Below are 13,189 nucleotides of genomic sequence, written 5' to 3' on the forward strand. Positions count from 1 at the left end.
ACCTTTTTTTGGATCCGCGTACCGGCGAGCGTCAAGGGTGCGACCGGGCTGGGTTTCAGTCATGAAGGCTGCCTTCATTGCTATGGGAAAAATCGCAATGTCGCAACGAGTTACGCGTATGCAAGATTCAACAAGACGGCGACCAATGACGCAAATCACGATTAGGAAATCTGGCGTTTTCAGACATATGAATTTCAAAGATATGACGTGTTTGGGATGGAGAACGTGGACAACGTGCCAACACTTCAGTACAGGAGAGGCCTAAACTTATTCATCGTTTGGTAAAGACCAACAAGAAACACGTGTGAAGTAAATGTAAATTAAATGAGGCAAAGTGGTATCAGGAGAACACATACAGTGAGCATGCTGTCTATCTTTAGTGTCTCATGGACTATAAATATATATTTAAAAAATGCTACCACACCAGTCCCCTTTGGGCACGTGCGTTCATAAAGTGTTTATTCCCCCTCTTCGTCTTTGGTCGCTGTGATGCTTGGTTATGTAAAATTAAACCACTTACAACAGTTTTTTTGTTCGTGCTCTGTGCATTTTCTGATTTCGACCGACCAAAAAATGTCCACTGCAACAAGTCATCCTTGGTTCTCGAAAATACGAGTGTACGTGAATGCATCATTGGATAACGCAGGTCGCTGGGGAAATCCAGTTTCAGAGAAGGTCTGTACTTTTTTCAAGGAACACTAGGGGTGGGAAGCGCTCCAGAACGGGACAACGATTTTTGAAATCAATCCTGATACACTGACGGATTTATGGATTTTAATTCTGCCCTAAAAACGTGCACTGCGCTGATAAATCGGCCGGCAATGACGTGGTTAGTTGTTCTCACCGGGGTAATCGCGTGTATAGGTAGGTTAAACAATGTTTTCTGTTGTTCTGACTTTTTTTTTTAATCGGGTCAGATTTAGGCTGCATTACGGTCTAACACTACAACACTGTGTCATGGCTTCTTCTTGTTACTGAGGCTAACAAACAGGTTGGACTACACCCATTTATTTTGTAGGCGAGCGTCTGCTTCTTATCAAATTGAGCTGTATTTTCATCTGGTTTTAGTTTCGCTTTGTTTTCGTCCTGTAAACTTTTTGTGAAGGCTCCGTTTATCTCCACTGTTCCAAGTCCTGTTTTCCCCATGGCAAATGTTTTCTTGTTAAAGCACTTGTTGATTATTTACTTACCTTTTACTTAACTTACAAAGCTGAGATGTGGAGTTCCGACCGCATGGCAAAGAGGGCAGCAACACACAACAAAACCTGTAGCCTACATTCACTGTCCTCCAGTTAGAGACGCCTGTTATTTGTTACACGCCACAGTGTGACTGGGTTTTTGCTGAAGTTTCTGATTTAATGCATCTGAATTTTACTGTATTGTAGGTCGTTGCTTTGTTTACCCTTGTGGTGTTCAACGTGTGTTTTTGTGTTTACCTGCAGGCAGGCCTGTGAGTGCATCCTGTCCTATTGTGATGACCCCTCCCAGAGTTGTGGTGAAGCATGGAGGCTCTTTCAGTGTCATCTGCAGCACATCGGAGGCACAGGTGGAAGGAATGGGCTGGGAATCTTCGCTGGGAGCCGTAAGCCTTACAGATAATGTCACATCTCTCCCTTTTAAAATAACGGCTCTGACTCAGTGGACATTTTCTCCGCAATGCTACATGAATCTCCTTAATGGTGACCAGTGTCAGCAGAGACTTTCAGTCACTGTCTACAGTGAGTAACCTACTGCTTTTAGCTTCTCAGCATTCAATACCACAAGTCCCTCTCTCATTATATCCTGTTGCCAACTGTGAAAATGGATTTATCATGATTTCAGTTAAACTCAGGTGCTTCTCTCTGTATTTTCTTCTGCAGAAATGCCTGACAGTGTGACCATCTCTCCATCAAGTCATTTGGGCCCGATGGTCGAAGGTAAAAAGTACAGCCTGCGGTGTGATATTGACAAAGTCGCTCCAGTGAAGAACCTCTCTGTCATTTGGCAGAAAAGAAATGAGACCATCCATAGTCAGTCGTACAACAGTGAGGTTAACACTCCAGTGCAAGAGTCATCTGTCCTCATAATCAGTCCCAGTAGGGATGATAATGGAGCTCAAATCCACTGTGCAGCACAGCTGAACCTTGGACCAATGGGACCAAATCCTGCTGTGATGGCATCAAACCCACATGAGATGATTGTACACTGTGAGTGTCCAATGCCCTTCTAATTTCACCATGAGGATGTTTAAGTTTGTAAGAGAATAACATGCTTGGTTTGCCTTTTCTCTCTAATTTTTTCCTTGTTTTTCCACACCTCAGTCCCACCAACCTTCACGGGGCCTGAAACAGAGAATGTGCAGCTCACATCTAAGAGTAAAAATATTTTAAACTGTACTGCTACGGGAAACCCCAAGCCAGTATACAGCTGGCAGTCTCCACATCCCCTGCAAGTGGACACAAAAAATAAAGCTGTTTTGACCCCTCCCATGCTGCTTCCAGGGACCTATAACTGCACAGCCACTAATGCCATTGCTAACAGGACCAAGATGTTCATTGTCTCTGAAGTTCAAGGTAAGACATTAACGTCCTTTCATTTTTCAAGTTGTTCTGCTTTATTCCCTCACAGTGTTTGTTACTCGATAACCCCTCCGCACTGTTGTTCTCCACCAGGTAGTCACCTTGGGACCACTGCTGGGATTTTATTGGCTATGGTCTTTCTTGTTATATCCAGTTTGTGCTGTGTGGTTTATCACAAAAACAGAAAACCCTCAGTTGCAAGAGAGGCTGGACAGATTAGCTGAGAGAGAGACGGTAACAACACTTTGCTCTCCCACAGGAGGTCTAACAACATTTGCAGCCATAATTGGAGCAGGGGTGATCCTGGGAGCCATACTCGCTGTTGTCCTTGGCATGTTAGTAACATCTGAAGGCACCTTTTCGACAACAAAGGGCAGCTGGCTCGCAGGAAGGACCTCCTCATCAGGGATTATATGAGTCTGACCTCTTAGTTTTTTGTTTTTGTTTGCAGTTATGCATGGCTTTTGAATGAAACTGGGTGCTTATGCTGAGGATAAATATACCAACATCATTTTCTGATGATTGTCTAGGAGCATGGTCTGTTTCGCATGCTTATATGGTTTTGCTTCCTGCCTTGCATTGACCACTGTGCCTTTTTATAAATGCATGATCTCAGTAGACTTCAACATTTTTCTGTGTGGTTCAGTTTGTTGCATCTTTTTGACAGTCACTGTATACTGGTACTGAAACGGTACTGAAATGTAAGCCAATTTCTTTTTAGTTGAAAAACTGCTTGATGAGTGATCTGAGACTTTTGCAACTTCCATCAATCGATACCACACAGCTGTCTTGAAACAGCCATTGTTGCATTGTTGCCTGTTTCCTCTTAATTACAGAACTCAAGACCATTGCACAAAGGACCAAACCTTAAGGTGCAAATGGAGCCATTCATTGTTTTTACCAACTCAGGTATTATCTGTTCCTCTGTTTTTAAATCGCTGTCACAAACATTTGCATGACAAAGCTAGAACAATTACTTGAGAGGGCCCTGAGATCTTGCATATGCGTCTGCTAAGGGGCAAAATGCTGTTAGTGAGTTTTATTATGGTAATAGTGTTTTGTTTTTTGTTTTTTTTTTGTGTGTGTGTTTTAATGATGTTTCATCGCATACAGTATACTCATGTTGTGATTTTATATGCAGTGTTGCAACTTTTGAACTTTTGGTTTGTATTTATCAAAGCACTGAAAACTCTGGCCATACTTATGTTGTAAGCCAAATTCATGATGCATGGGCAACACTATGATGTTTTTTGTTTGTTTTTTTTTTTGTTTGTTTGTTTTTTTAACCATTAGGTCTGAATTTGAGCCATTTCAACATTTGTGTCTGGTCTACTGCTTTTGTTTTTTTATGTTTCCCATTTTATTTATTGTTGTTAGGATTCACTTTTTAAACAAGTGAAAATGAGCAGAATGAGGGAAAAGTCATCTTTCAAGGGAAAAGAGGCCATTTAAAATATTGATGTGTGTAAATGTAGTTTTTAAGATGCATGGATTCGTTGTTTAACGTAAGCCAACTCCTCTGTCAGTAATCTTAGGCAGAATACTGATTTAGGCAAAGTCAAACCGCTCTTTTACTCAACTATGTTTCCCCCGCCACCTTTTGTCAACCCCTTGGACTTCTCTCACCCATTCTATTTGGCATACATTATACTGTACTGAGACTGCCATACTAATTAGTGCACAGCAATGTGAATCTGTGTATCTGTTCTCCTGCCCATGTCGGCCAATAAAAAAAATCCCTTCTTTTTTTGTAAAATTGTGTTCTTTATGTTTAATCCATGTCGTTTCCAGTGAAGGCCCTGCCAGAAAACACTGTTTGTGTATGCTCTGACTGTGTTGCCATAGCAACCTGGCACACAGGATATTGCTCAATTTGTCTTGGAGTGAAAAAATGTTTATTATAGGCACACAAGCTAAACACAATTCTGCAGAGAACTTGGAAAGGGGCAGAACATCCATACACTAAGACAAGTATCGGTGTTTTCCATAAATGCAGCCATAAGTGTCTGATCCCATGCTCACTGGCACCTCAGTCATGGCCACAGCTGATATGCTGTGTAGCATTCTGGTCACAGTGTGAGTCCTACAAGCTACATGCTGGAGAACTACAATAGTCCTGCCTGCTGGGGCTTAACAAAGCATGGAGTTCACAGGCTATGGGAGTTAAGAATGAAAATAAGTTTGTTGTTTTTTTTTTTTCCTCACATGATTTTGCAAGTCGACAGCAAAGCAACAGAGATGCCGTCCCTGGTTTAGCAACAATAAAAACTGCAGGACCTGACGATGAATTTGGAGAACTATCAGGCATCTTGTTTTATGACTCTCCACAGGCAAATGTAGTCAAAACTAGTTTTCATTCCATCCTGGAGCTTATTTTCACAGTCAAGCCAACTGGATCGAGAGCTGAAAGTTTCATTTACTTTGTCTGGTTTAAACCTGATCACGCCATCAGTTGCAGGGGTCCCTACAATCGGCTGTTATGCAAGTTATTGAGATAAACTAGATGAACCAAGTGGTGCTTTGTTTTTTTAAATAACAAATAGGCAATTCAGTGGATGGATGTATTACAATCTTATTCCTATACTGACACATATTGTTTTACTCATTATGTTTATGATACTAAATGTGCTTTTAATGTGCTTATCTGGTATCTGTGTTTTATTTCTCCAACATGAGGAGGCCTTTGCTGTGGTATGTATCCTGCTTTAATGTTTTACAGTCTACTTTACTTTTTTGGCTACTTTTTTGTAACCAAGGGTTTTCTTTTCAGAGACCTAGACTACCACCACCTGTCAAATTTCCCTCTGTCTTCCCTTTACCCCCAACCCCCCACCACCCCCAAAGTCAACCGGGATGAAGGCAGCCCTTTTGTTCCTACATAGTTCACTTCAGAGTTGCCAAGCACGGTCAAGTTGGAATTTTCTTCCTCCCTTCTCTCAGTCGACGACTCATTGACAAAAAAAATCATGGGAAACAGCTTACTGAAATGGATTATAGCGCTTTGCAAGATTTACATAGGTAAGATGCGATAGAGAGCATGTTTTGTTTAACCTAATAGTTGATGCTGTTTGGTGCCATAGCCTGCTTACATAACGGCAGAGATAGTGGTAAATAAAAAGGCTGTTTCACTGTGATCTGAAGTCCAGATGGGTTAGGGCATCACAGCTACCAAAAGAAGGAAAGATCAGTTACACTTCCCGAAATGTATATTTATAGCCTATTTTATTTCTGCTTAGTTGGGGCACCATATGCATGAGGAAGTAATTTCATAAAATGACCTATTTATGTCAGGCTATGAAGTGGGTAAACCTTATTCCCTAAATAAAATGTGATAAATCTGCATCTGTATGAGTTTATCCTCCATCACATGTTCGCGTAACGGGTTACCGGATACCTGCGCAAAAGGTGAGCGCAGCCTAAATGCTCTTGGTTTACTCAGAATGCGATTCGAACTTCCCCTCATGCCCCACAGATTTCCACTGAAATGACAATAATCTGTATGCACGGTTTACATTTCTGTGCTTTTCAAAAGGACCGAGTTGTCCCTCACGATCTTCAGGGGGTCCTCAGCTAAACGACGAGTAGTTTAATTCCACTTTAAATTCACTTTAAATAGCTATGATATTGTCTATGCGTCAATGCTCAAAGTTAACACGTTTAATATTTAACACAGACCAAATGTCTTTAATATCAGAGTCTGTAGGATTCAAAACCTTGGTTAATGTCCTGAGATAATTATCATAATAACGGTTTGCATTTCTGAGTTGATATTGTAGCCTATTATGCGTCTCTCTTATCTCTTATTATGAAAAAGAACAGTTGTAATTCTGTGGTAAAATAAACACCACTGCAAAACAAGCCAAATTATATAAATTATATATAGGAATAAAGTGATACTACAGGAAGAAAAAAAAAATGTCTTGTCCAGCTACAAGTAACTATAAACTATTTATTCCTCATAGGAGCACTGTGGGAATATTCTTCATGATTTTTTTCTTGAGTGTGTGTGTTGGAGCAGGGTTATTTGTCAGTACAGATGCTGATGGTGTTTATGTCTCAGTATCAGGCGAAGGGTGCTCCCTAATCCTGAAGCCCTCCAGGGTTGTGGTGGGGTTTGGGGAGCCGGTGTCAGTCAGCTGTGAGGCGACTCGCCCGGTGCGCGTCCTGGGCTGGGAGTCGGCCATCGGTGCGGCACACACTCAACAGGACCAGGCTGTCCAGTGGAAGGTAGACAGCCTCATCGACTGGATAGAGGAGCCCATCTGTTATGGAGTGTTTTTCACCGCCCCGAGACAGTGTGAGGAGAAACTCAACCTCGTTCTCTACAGTGAGTCCACTTTGTGTTTTTATGCCTGGTGGAGATGACTCTCTCTCTCTCTCTCTCACACACACACACACACACACACACACACACACACACACAAACTGTTCATCAACCCTGTGTGCTTTTCACGCAGAAACTCCAGACAGCGTCACCATCGCCCCTGTGAACCACACTGGCCCAATGGTGGAAGGAAAGGAGTACCAGCTGCTGTGCGAGGTCCAGAACATCGCTCCTGTCCAGTACCTCACGCTGAGATGGTTCAGAGGCCAGACCGAGGTTTACAAGCACTCGTTCTCTGACCTCACACCTTCCTCGCCTGTCCAAGTGTCCTCTATTCTCATGATCACTCCAACCAAAGCTGACAGTGGAGTGCAGTACAGATGTGTGGCAGAGCTGGACCTCGGACCGGAGGGACCGCAGCCTCCTCCCTCTGTGACCTCGGAGCCCCTTAATGCCTCCATTTACTGTGAGTTGCAGATACTCAACAAGTCATAGCAAGAGTATTGATTTGAGCACTTCAGATTTCTTGCATTCTTTATTATGATTATGGAAATGACAGCGTAAAGTGCTAGGTAATCTTTACACATATTCACAGTTGAAAAATCAACTTCTAATTCCTGTGATCTTCTCCTTAGATCCCCCAGCTTTCCTTAGTCCTGAACCAGAAATGTTGGAGCTTATAGTGGGTGCTGAAATTATCTTGAACTGCACTGCTACAGGAAACCCCACACCTGTCTACAGCTGGCAATCCTCGCATCCCATACAGGATAGGATGGAAGATGAAGCGGTTCTTACCTCCTCCTCACTGCTGCCCGGGACCTACACCTGCACTGCCTCTAACAAACTGGACAAGAGGAGCAAGCAGTTCATCATCAAAGCAAAGTCCACAGGTAGGGCTGACTTTGAGGTGTACAGCCTCCAGTTACAGGTTTATCACCATGCGTTGTGCACTAATGAGCCTGCAACTTCTGTTTTCACTTAGGCGTTTGAAAGAGGATCTCTTCTGAGATCAGATGACCACACTGGAAGTGCAAGGAGAGTTGAACTAACAGGATTTCAACGTTGCCTGCTTGAGGAAATGAAATGATAAAGGAATCATGACTCAACAGATATCAAGACAATCTTGTTTTTCACCCAAAATGAGATCTCATGACCACAAACAAACAAACAAACAAACAAACATCCTGGGTAGACTCAATAGCAACTGATGATTGTATTCTGATTTATGTATATTTTAACATGAATGCATTCTGTGAAGCAGGTTGTTTATTTTAGGATCTAGCACAGCTCACCCATTTTGCCTCTGCCATGTGACATCCTGTTTTGATAACTCTGGCTAATTTATGTGGTCTGTGCAGTGGTTCAGCCTTGTTTGGCATACTAATGAAATTCCAGCTGTCGAATAAGATTAAAAACGTGCACGCATAATGTAGTGATATTAATTGCATTACCTTTAATACTAATTGCTGTTGAAGAAATAGTACTTGGAGCATTAATATTGATTAACTGCAAAATGTATTAATGTTACCAGTATATGGGCATAGACAACCTTAAAGTTTAAAATCTATGTTAAATGTCTTCAGACCATCATTGTAAATATGAATTGTCTCTTAATTTGTTACTGTATGAATAAAACGTCATACAGAATCTGCATTTGTATGAATAGCACTTAAGTACTATTATTATTATTATTATTAGCTGTGGTAGTAGTAGTAATAGTAGTAGCAGTAGCAGTAGTAGTAGCAGCAGTAGCAGTAGTAGTGGTAGTAGTAGCAGTAGCAGTAAGTCGCAGGAGAAGAAGTAGTGTGATTATCACTGGATTTCCCAATACATTTCCGGTGACATCAGTGCCAAATGTAGCCTCTCATTATATCATGCATGTAGACATCTTATTGTTTGAAAATGACGACTCATATTTCCTCTTGAAAACCTTCCATTTCCTCCTGCACAATTTGTTTTCTTTGGAGTCTGGCACTTGCTTCTGTTGCTTTCCACTCTTTGGTCTGCCAGCCTCCTCCTCCTCCTCCTCCTCCACCTCATGGTCGCACAACTTCCTTTGTAGTTACATTAATAATCTCACTGGCTCGCTACCGTGTCACATGTAATAGTCTAGACAGCGCAGAAGATACCATCATGCACTGTCATAAATAAAATTTAGAGAAGGAAACATTGAGAAATATTGAACCAGAAAACCAGAAATGACGTTTAAGGACTACAGGACTTCAGGAAAACTGGAAAGGGGTTGGTAAGATACATAAAACATGCAGGAGGACAAGGAAATAGGATGTAATTTCCTTTTCCTAAACAGATTAATCAGTGTATGCATATAAAAATAATGCCATGCACCTACACACTTCGATACAGTAGGTGGCGGTATGCACCTTTAAAAGCTGGTTTGTAAGGAAGACGAAGAAGAAAAAAAAAAGAAGAAGCGCGCTACAGTGTCACGTGACCAAAACATTGCCCCGCATGAGGAAGTGCTAATTATTTTAGCATAACAGCTAAAAGTCGCAGCTCAGTCAAGGTGGCCGTCCGCTTTTAATACGAATAAATGTTAGTAAATGCATATAAGTTTGTTGACAGCACCGAAATCTAACATATATATGTGGGTATGTCGACGCTACAGCATTGTTTATAAATCTGCAGTGCGTAACGTGCATGAGCCGCACAATGTAAAATAAAAAATAAAGTAAGAATAATAAATGCCCGTTGTGTTTCAGACATGCCACAGAAAGATCCGTGTCAGAAGCAAGCGTGTGCGATTCAAAAGTGTCTCCAAGGTACATGAAGTCACTTACATGTGGTGTTGTGTCGCTAAATGCTCAAGCCAAAGCCAAACTCAGCTCTCCTCCACCGCTTTGCCCTCCCACAGAGAACCGGTACGTGGAGAGCCTGTGTGAGGATGTGATCCGGGAGATGCGCCGCTGCTGTCGGACGCAGACGGCCGAAACCTCCGTGTGCTGCTCCGGCTTCTCCAAGGAGCACAAGCCCGCAGAGAGCCAGGCCCCTGCACAGCACCATGAGTCATGACATGGCCTGATACCGTGGATCTGAACACTGGGAGAACATTATATTTAATATAATGTAACACTGTGTCAAAGCTTTATTCAATATGAGTAAATTATCGGGAGTTGACTGAGTGAAAGTTGCTCATTTGTTTGTTCCTTTACTTAGACGCACACATCTACACTGTGGCTTGACCAGACTTGTGTGTAAGGCGTGGCAGTCACCCAGTAATGAGGCATTTTCATGTGACTGTTTCATCACTGATTTAAATTCACTGTGGATTTACTGGCTACATCATCAGATTTAACCCTTTTTTGTCATTTGGGGTCCATTTGACCTCCAGAAAATGCCTATAATAATAACTGTTAGCAAGGTTTATGTGTGAGGTACTTTATGAGTCTTGTTGACTACCGTAAACAGCTCTGAAAATAAAATAGAACCTCGCCCACTCACCCCTGCCAATATGTGAAAGTTGTTGTGGGACTCATGTTTTTTTTCTCAGAAGTGTCACACTAACCCTCAGTGGTTCTGTCACCACAACAGGTGTGGTTCTGTTTGGTCAGGGCCCTGAGGCAAAGGGAAGTTGAAGAATATCAGTATGTTATAGTTCCTCTGCGTCATCCAAAACAACTAAAACAAATGTGTGCAAAATGTTGATATTTGTTATGTGTTTCATACAGCAAAAAAAAAAAAAAAAGCCTGGGGTCAAAGAAACACCAATACATACCAATGTTTACAGGACATTGAAAACATCATGTTAATTTTATGTTGATCCACTTGTCCACTTGAATTAGAAAAACTCACAGTTGTGGTCCATGTTGAGATCAACAGTGGACTGCTGATTTGTTGTCCTGCAGGATTTTTGAACACCGGTAGAAAATTATTAGTGTGAGAGAAGCGCTTTATTGTTCTCTGAGGGAGTCACTCAGAATCCTGACATCACATTTTCAATTGTATGTTTATGCGCCATCACCACCACCAATAATAATAACAATAAAAAGATGCATGTGGGAAACAAACTGGGAAATTACAATAAACAAGGAGAAAATAGTGTGGGTTAGAGCTTTTAACCCACCTATTATGTCAGACCCCAGTCAGTGTTTATTGCACCTAAATACATAATACGTGATTTTTGTTGTTTTGTTTTGTTTTGTTGTTGTTGTTGTTTTTTTTTGTTTGTTTGTTTTTTTTGTTTTTTTTTTTATTTAATGGGGAGAAGTGGATAAACATAAAATGAACATACTGATATGTTTTCAATCTCTTGTACACATTTTGGACACATCTGTTTTTCTTTTGGGTCTGTGTTAAACATCAACATTTCACACACATTTGTTTTAGTTGTTCTGGATGATACAGAGGAACTATAACACGTCATTTTATAATCTTCTAAACACTTCCCTCTGCCTCAGGGCCCTCACCAAACACAACCACACTTGTTGTGATGACAGAACCACTGATGTGACATTGGGGAGGGAAAAACATGAGTCCCACAACAACTCTGATGTATAAGAGTGTGGAGGGTTTATGTTTTATTTAAAGAGTTATTTAGGTATTCAACAGTGCATAAAGTACCTCACACCTAAATTTGGGTAACATTTACTATTATACTTTTATTATATAGTCATTTTCTGGAGGTTTAAATAGCTGGGGTCAAACTGAACCCAACTCTGATAAAAAAAAAAAAAAAAAAATTAAGCAAATTTGAAGGTAACATGAGAATTAAGAAGTTAGTTAATTAATTAGTTAGTCAGAAGATGAAGATGAAGATTAAAGCTGCAAGCAGCGTTGGACGGGCCCTCGCCCCCCCCCCCGTGCACGTCGGGGACGGCGCGCGTGTCGAAGCGCAGACAATTCGTCCGTTTGTTCCAGTTTTAAGGGTATTTTTCGGTGCTTTTATTGTGAAAGAGTTTTGGGCTTTTATTTTGAAAGGTCGCGGAAGTTCTAGCGTGTGACCGACAGGACTACTGGCAGCTGCTGCATGATCACACCAAAATGCAGGCACACACACTCACTCACTCACTCACTCACTCACACAAACACACACACACACACATGTGCACGTGCACAAACACACACACACACACACACACACACACACACACACACACACACACACACACACACACACACACACACATGACGCCAACAAAAAACCCACTGGTAGTACATTCGCTGCTGGTGCCCCTCTGGCCACTAGCAGCGCCCCTCCAGCAGATGGCGCCCTTAGCATGTCCTAGTGTCTGACTGACTTGAGTAGTGGCAGCTGTGGCATGATCACACCAAAATGCAGGCAGACAGAGAAATCCTCATTCAATCTAATGGAGAAATCCAGAAAACCCACCCCTTTTTGAGGTGTCACAGCTCGGTCACCGTTTAAGTGACAGACTTGATTCAAAGTTTAAACGAGTCACGAGACTCGGATCTATAAATCTCCCATTTACATGATTTTGCTATCTTTTACCGTTTTTGAGTTATGGCAGTTTTAGTTTGAGAGTGTTTTCTGCTCCCTCTGAGCTCTTACAATGGGTGTGTATTGCACATTCATGAGGCAGTTAGAGTGAGTCACATGTCCAGGCAGAGTGCAGAGCAGAGCACACCAGAGTCAAAAATGTTTGAAAACTCTTCACAGCTCCCACAGACTTGGTCCAATCCACATCAAAACTACATATTTTTGTAGGAATTTTCGTCTTCTTTCCATCTGCATAGTTTTCAAAGCCATCAGACTTTTACTTTAGAGTCCAGGGGCCTAATTAGTGCCAAGTGTCAGCCTCTGCACACCAAACTCCATGGGAAAAAATGAGATTTTGGCTCTGGCCACTCTGACTTTGAGGGCTTATAAAATCCAAACGAATCGAGTAATGACGGAGTTTTTAGCAACTTTTGTTCAGCACTGTGTCCTCTGTCATCTATTAAATTTTCAAGCCGCTGGCATTTACGCCCTGGGAGGAGATAGATTTTGTTCAAAGCGGAATTTTGGGCGAGAACGTGATGTTCAAACGCAAATTGCGGACTTCCTGTTGGTTTTAGAGGGGGGGTGTCAGCGCGTGATTTGTAGGCCTTCATGAGACCTACATTTCGGCGTTGGTTTGGTGTTTCTATCACATTCCTGTGGGCCACAGCAGCTGCCTTTGTGTCCCTAGGTGGCGCTACCGAGCCCATTTTTGCACTTAGGGGGTCCGTTTGTCCATTTTATCAAATTTTTCGCCAGACCTGGCCTGCGTGCCGAATTTGGTGAGTTTTGGAGCATGTTTAGGGGGTCAAATTAAGGCCAAATGACACGTAAGAATAATAATAAAAAACG

At 41.9% G+C, this 13,189-nt stretch overlaps 2 protein-coding genes across 5 annotated transcripts; both read left to right on the plus strand.

Moving 5' to 3' along the window:
* Positions 1-642: 642 nt before the first annotated feature.
* LOC115364198 (intercellular adhesion molecule 1-like) lies at positions 643-4,294 on the plus strand. Its single transcript, XM_030058662.1, has 5 exons — positions 643-864; positions 1,443-1,718; positions 1,860-2,186; positions 2,301-2,552; positions 2,818-4,294. The coding sequence occupies exons 1-5, from the start codon at positions 768-770 to the stop codon at positions 2,973-2,975; spliced, it is 1,110 nt and encodes a 369-aa protein (XP_029914522.1). The 5' UTR covers positions 643-767; the 3' UTR covers positions 2,976-4,294.
* Positions 4,295-9,311: 5,017 nt separating this feature from the next.
* On the plus strand, positions 9,312-10,027 carry cmc4 (C-x(9)-C motif containing 4 homolog (S. cerevisiae)). Of its 4 annotated transcripts, none has more exons than XM_030058458.1 (3): positions 9,312-9,406; positions 9,603-9,662; positions 9,755-10,027. In XM_030058458.1, exons 2-3 carry the CDS (start codon positions 9,605-9,607, stop codon positions 9,910-9,912), a joined length of 216 nt encoding a protein of 71 aa, XP_029914318.1. In that variant the 5' UTR covers positions 9,312-9,406; positions 9,603-9,604; the 3' UTR covers positions 9,913-10,027. The 4 variants fall into 4 exon arrangements, with proteins under 4 accessions (XP_029914318.1, XP_029914315.1, XP_029914314.1 ...); XM_030058455.1 differs by having other exon boundaries at positions 9,314-9,435; XM_030058454.1 differs by having other exon boundaries at positions 9,336-9,491.
* Positions 10,028-13,189: the final 3,162 nt, after the last annotated feature.

This window comes from Myripristis murdjan, chromosome 8, assembly GCF_902150065.1.
Source record: "Myripristis murdjan chromosome 8, fMyrMur1.1, whole genome shotgun sequence".
Taxonomy (NCBI): domain Eukaryota; kingdom Metazoa; phylum Chordata; class Actinopteri; order Holocentriformes; family Holocentridae; genus Myripristis; species Myripristis murdjan.

Excerpts from the sequence above, each read along its gene's own strand:
- LOC115364198 (XM_030058662.1), top strand. The coding sequence starts at position 768 with ATGGATTTTAATTCTGCCCTAAAAACGTGCACTGCGCTGATAAATCGG. Across the intron at positions 865-1,442 it reads CGGGGTAATCGCGTGTATAG|GCAGGCCTGTGAGTGCATCC; the intron begins GTAGGTTAAACA and ends GTTTACCTGCAG. Across the intron at positions 1,719-1,859 it reads ACTTTCAGTCACTGTCTACA|AAATGCCTGACAGTGTGACC; the intron begins GTGAGTAACCTA and ends TTTCTTCTGCAG.
- cmc4 (XM_030058458.1), top strand. The coding sequence starts at position 9,605 with ATGCCACAGAAAGATCCGTGTCAGAAGCAAGCGTGTGCGATTCAAAAG. Across the intron at positions 9,663-9,754 it reads GATTCAAAAGTGTCTCCAAG|AGAACCGGTACGTGGAGAGC; the intron begins GTACATGAAGTC and ends GCCCTCCCACAG.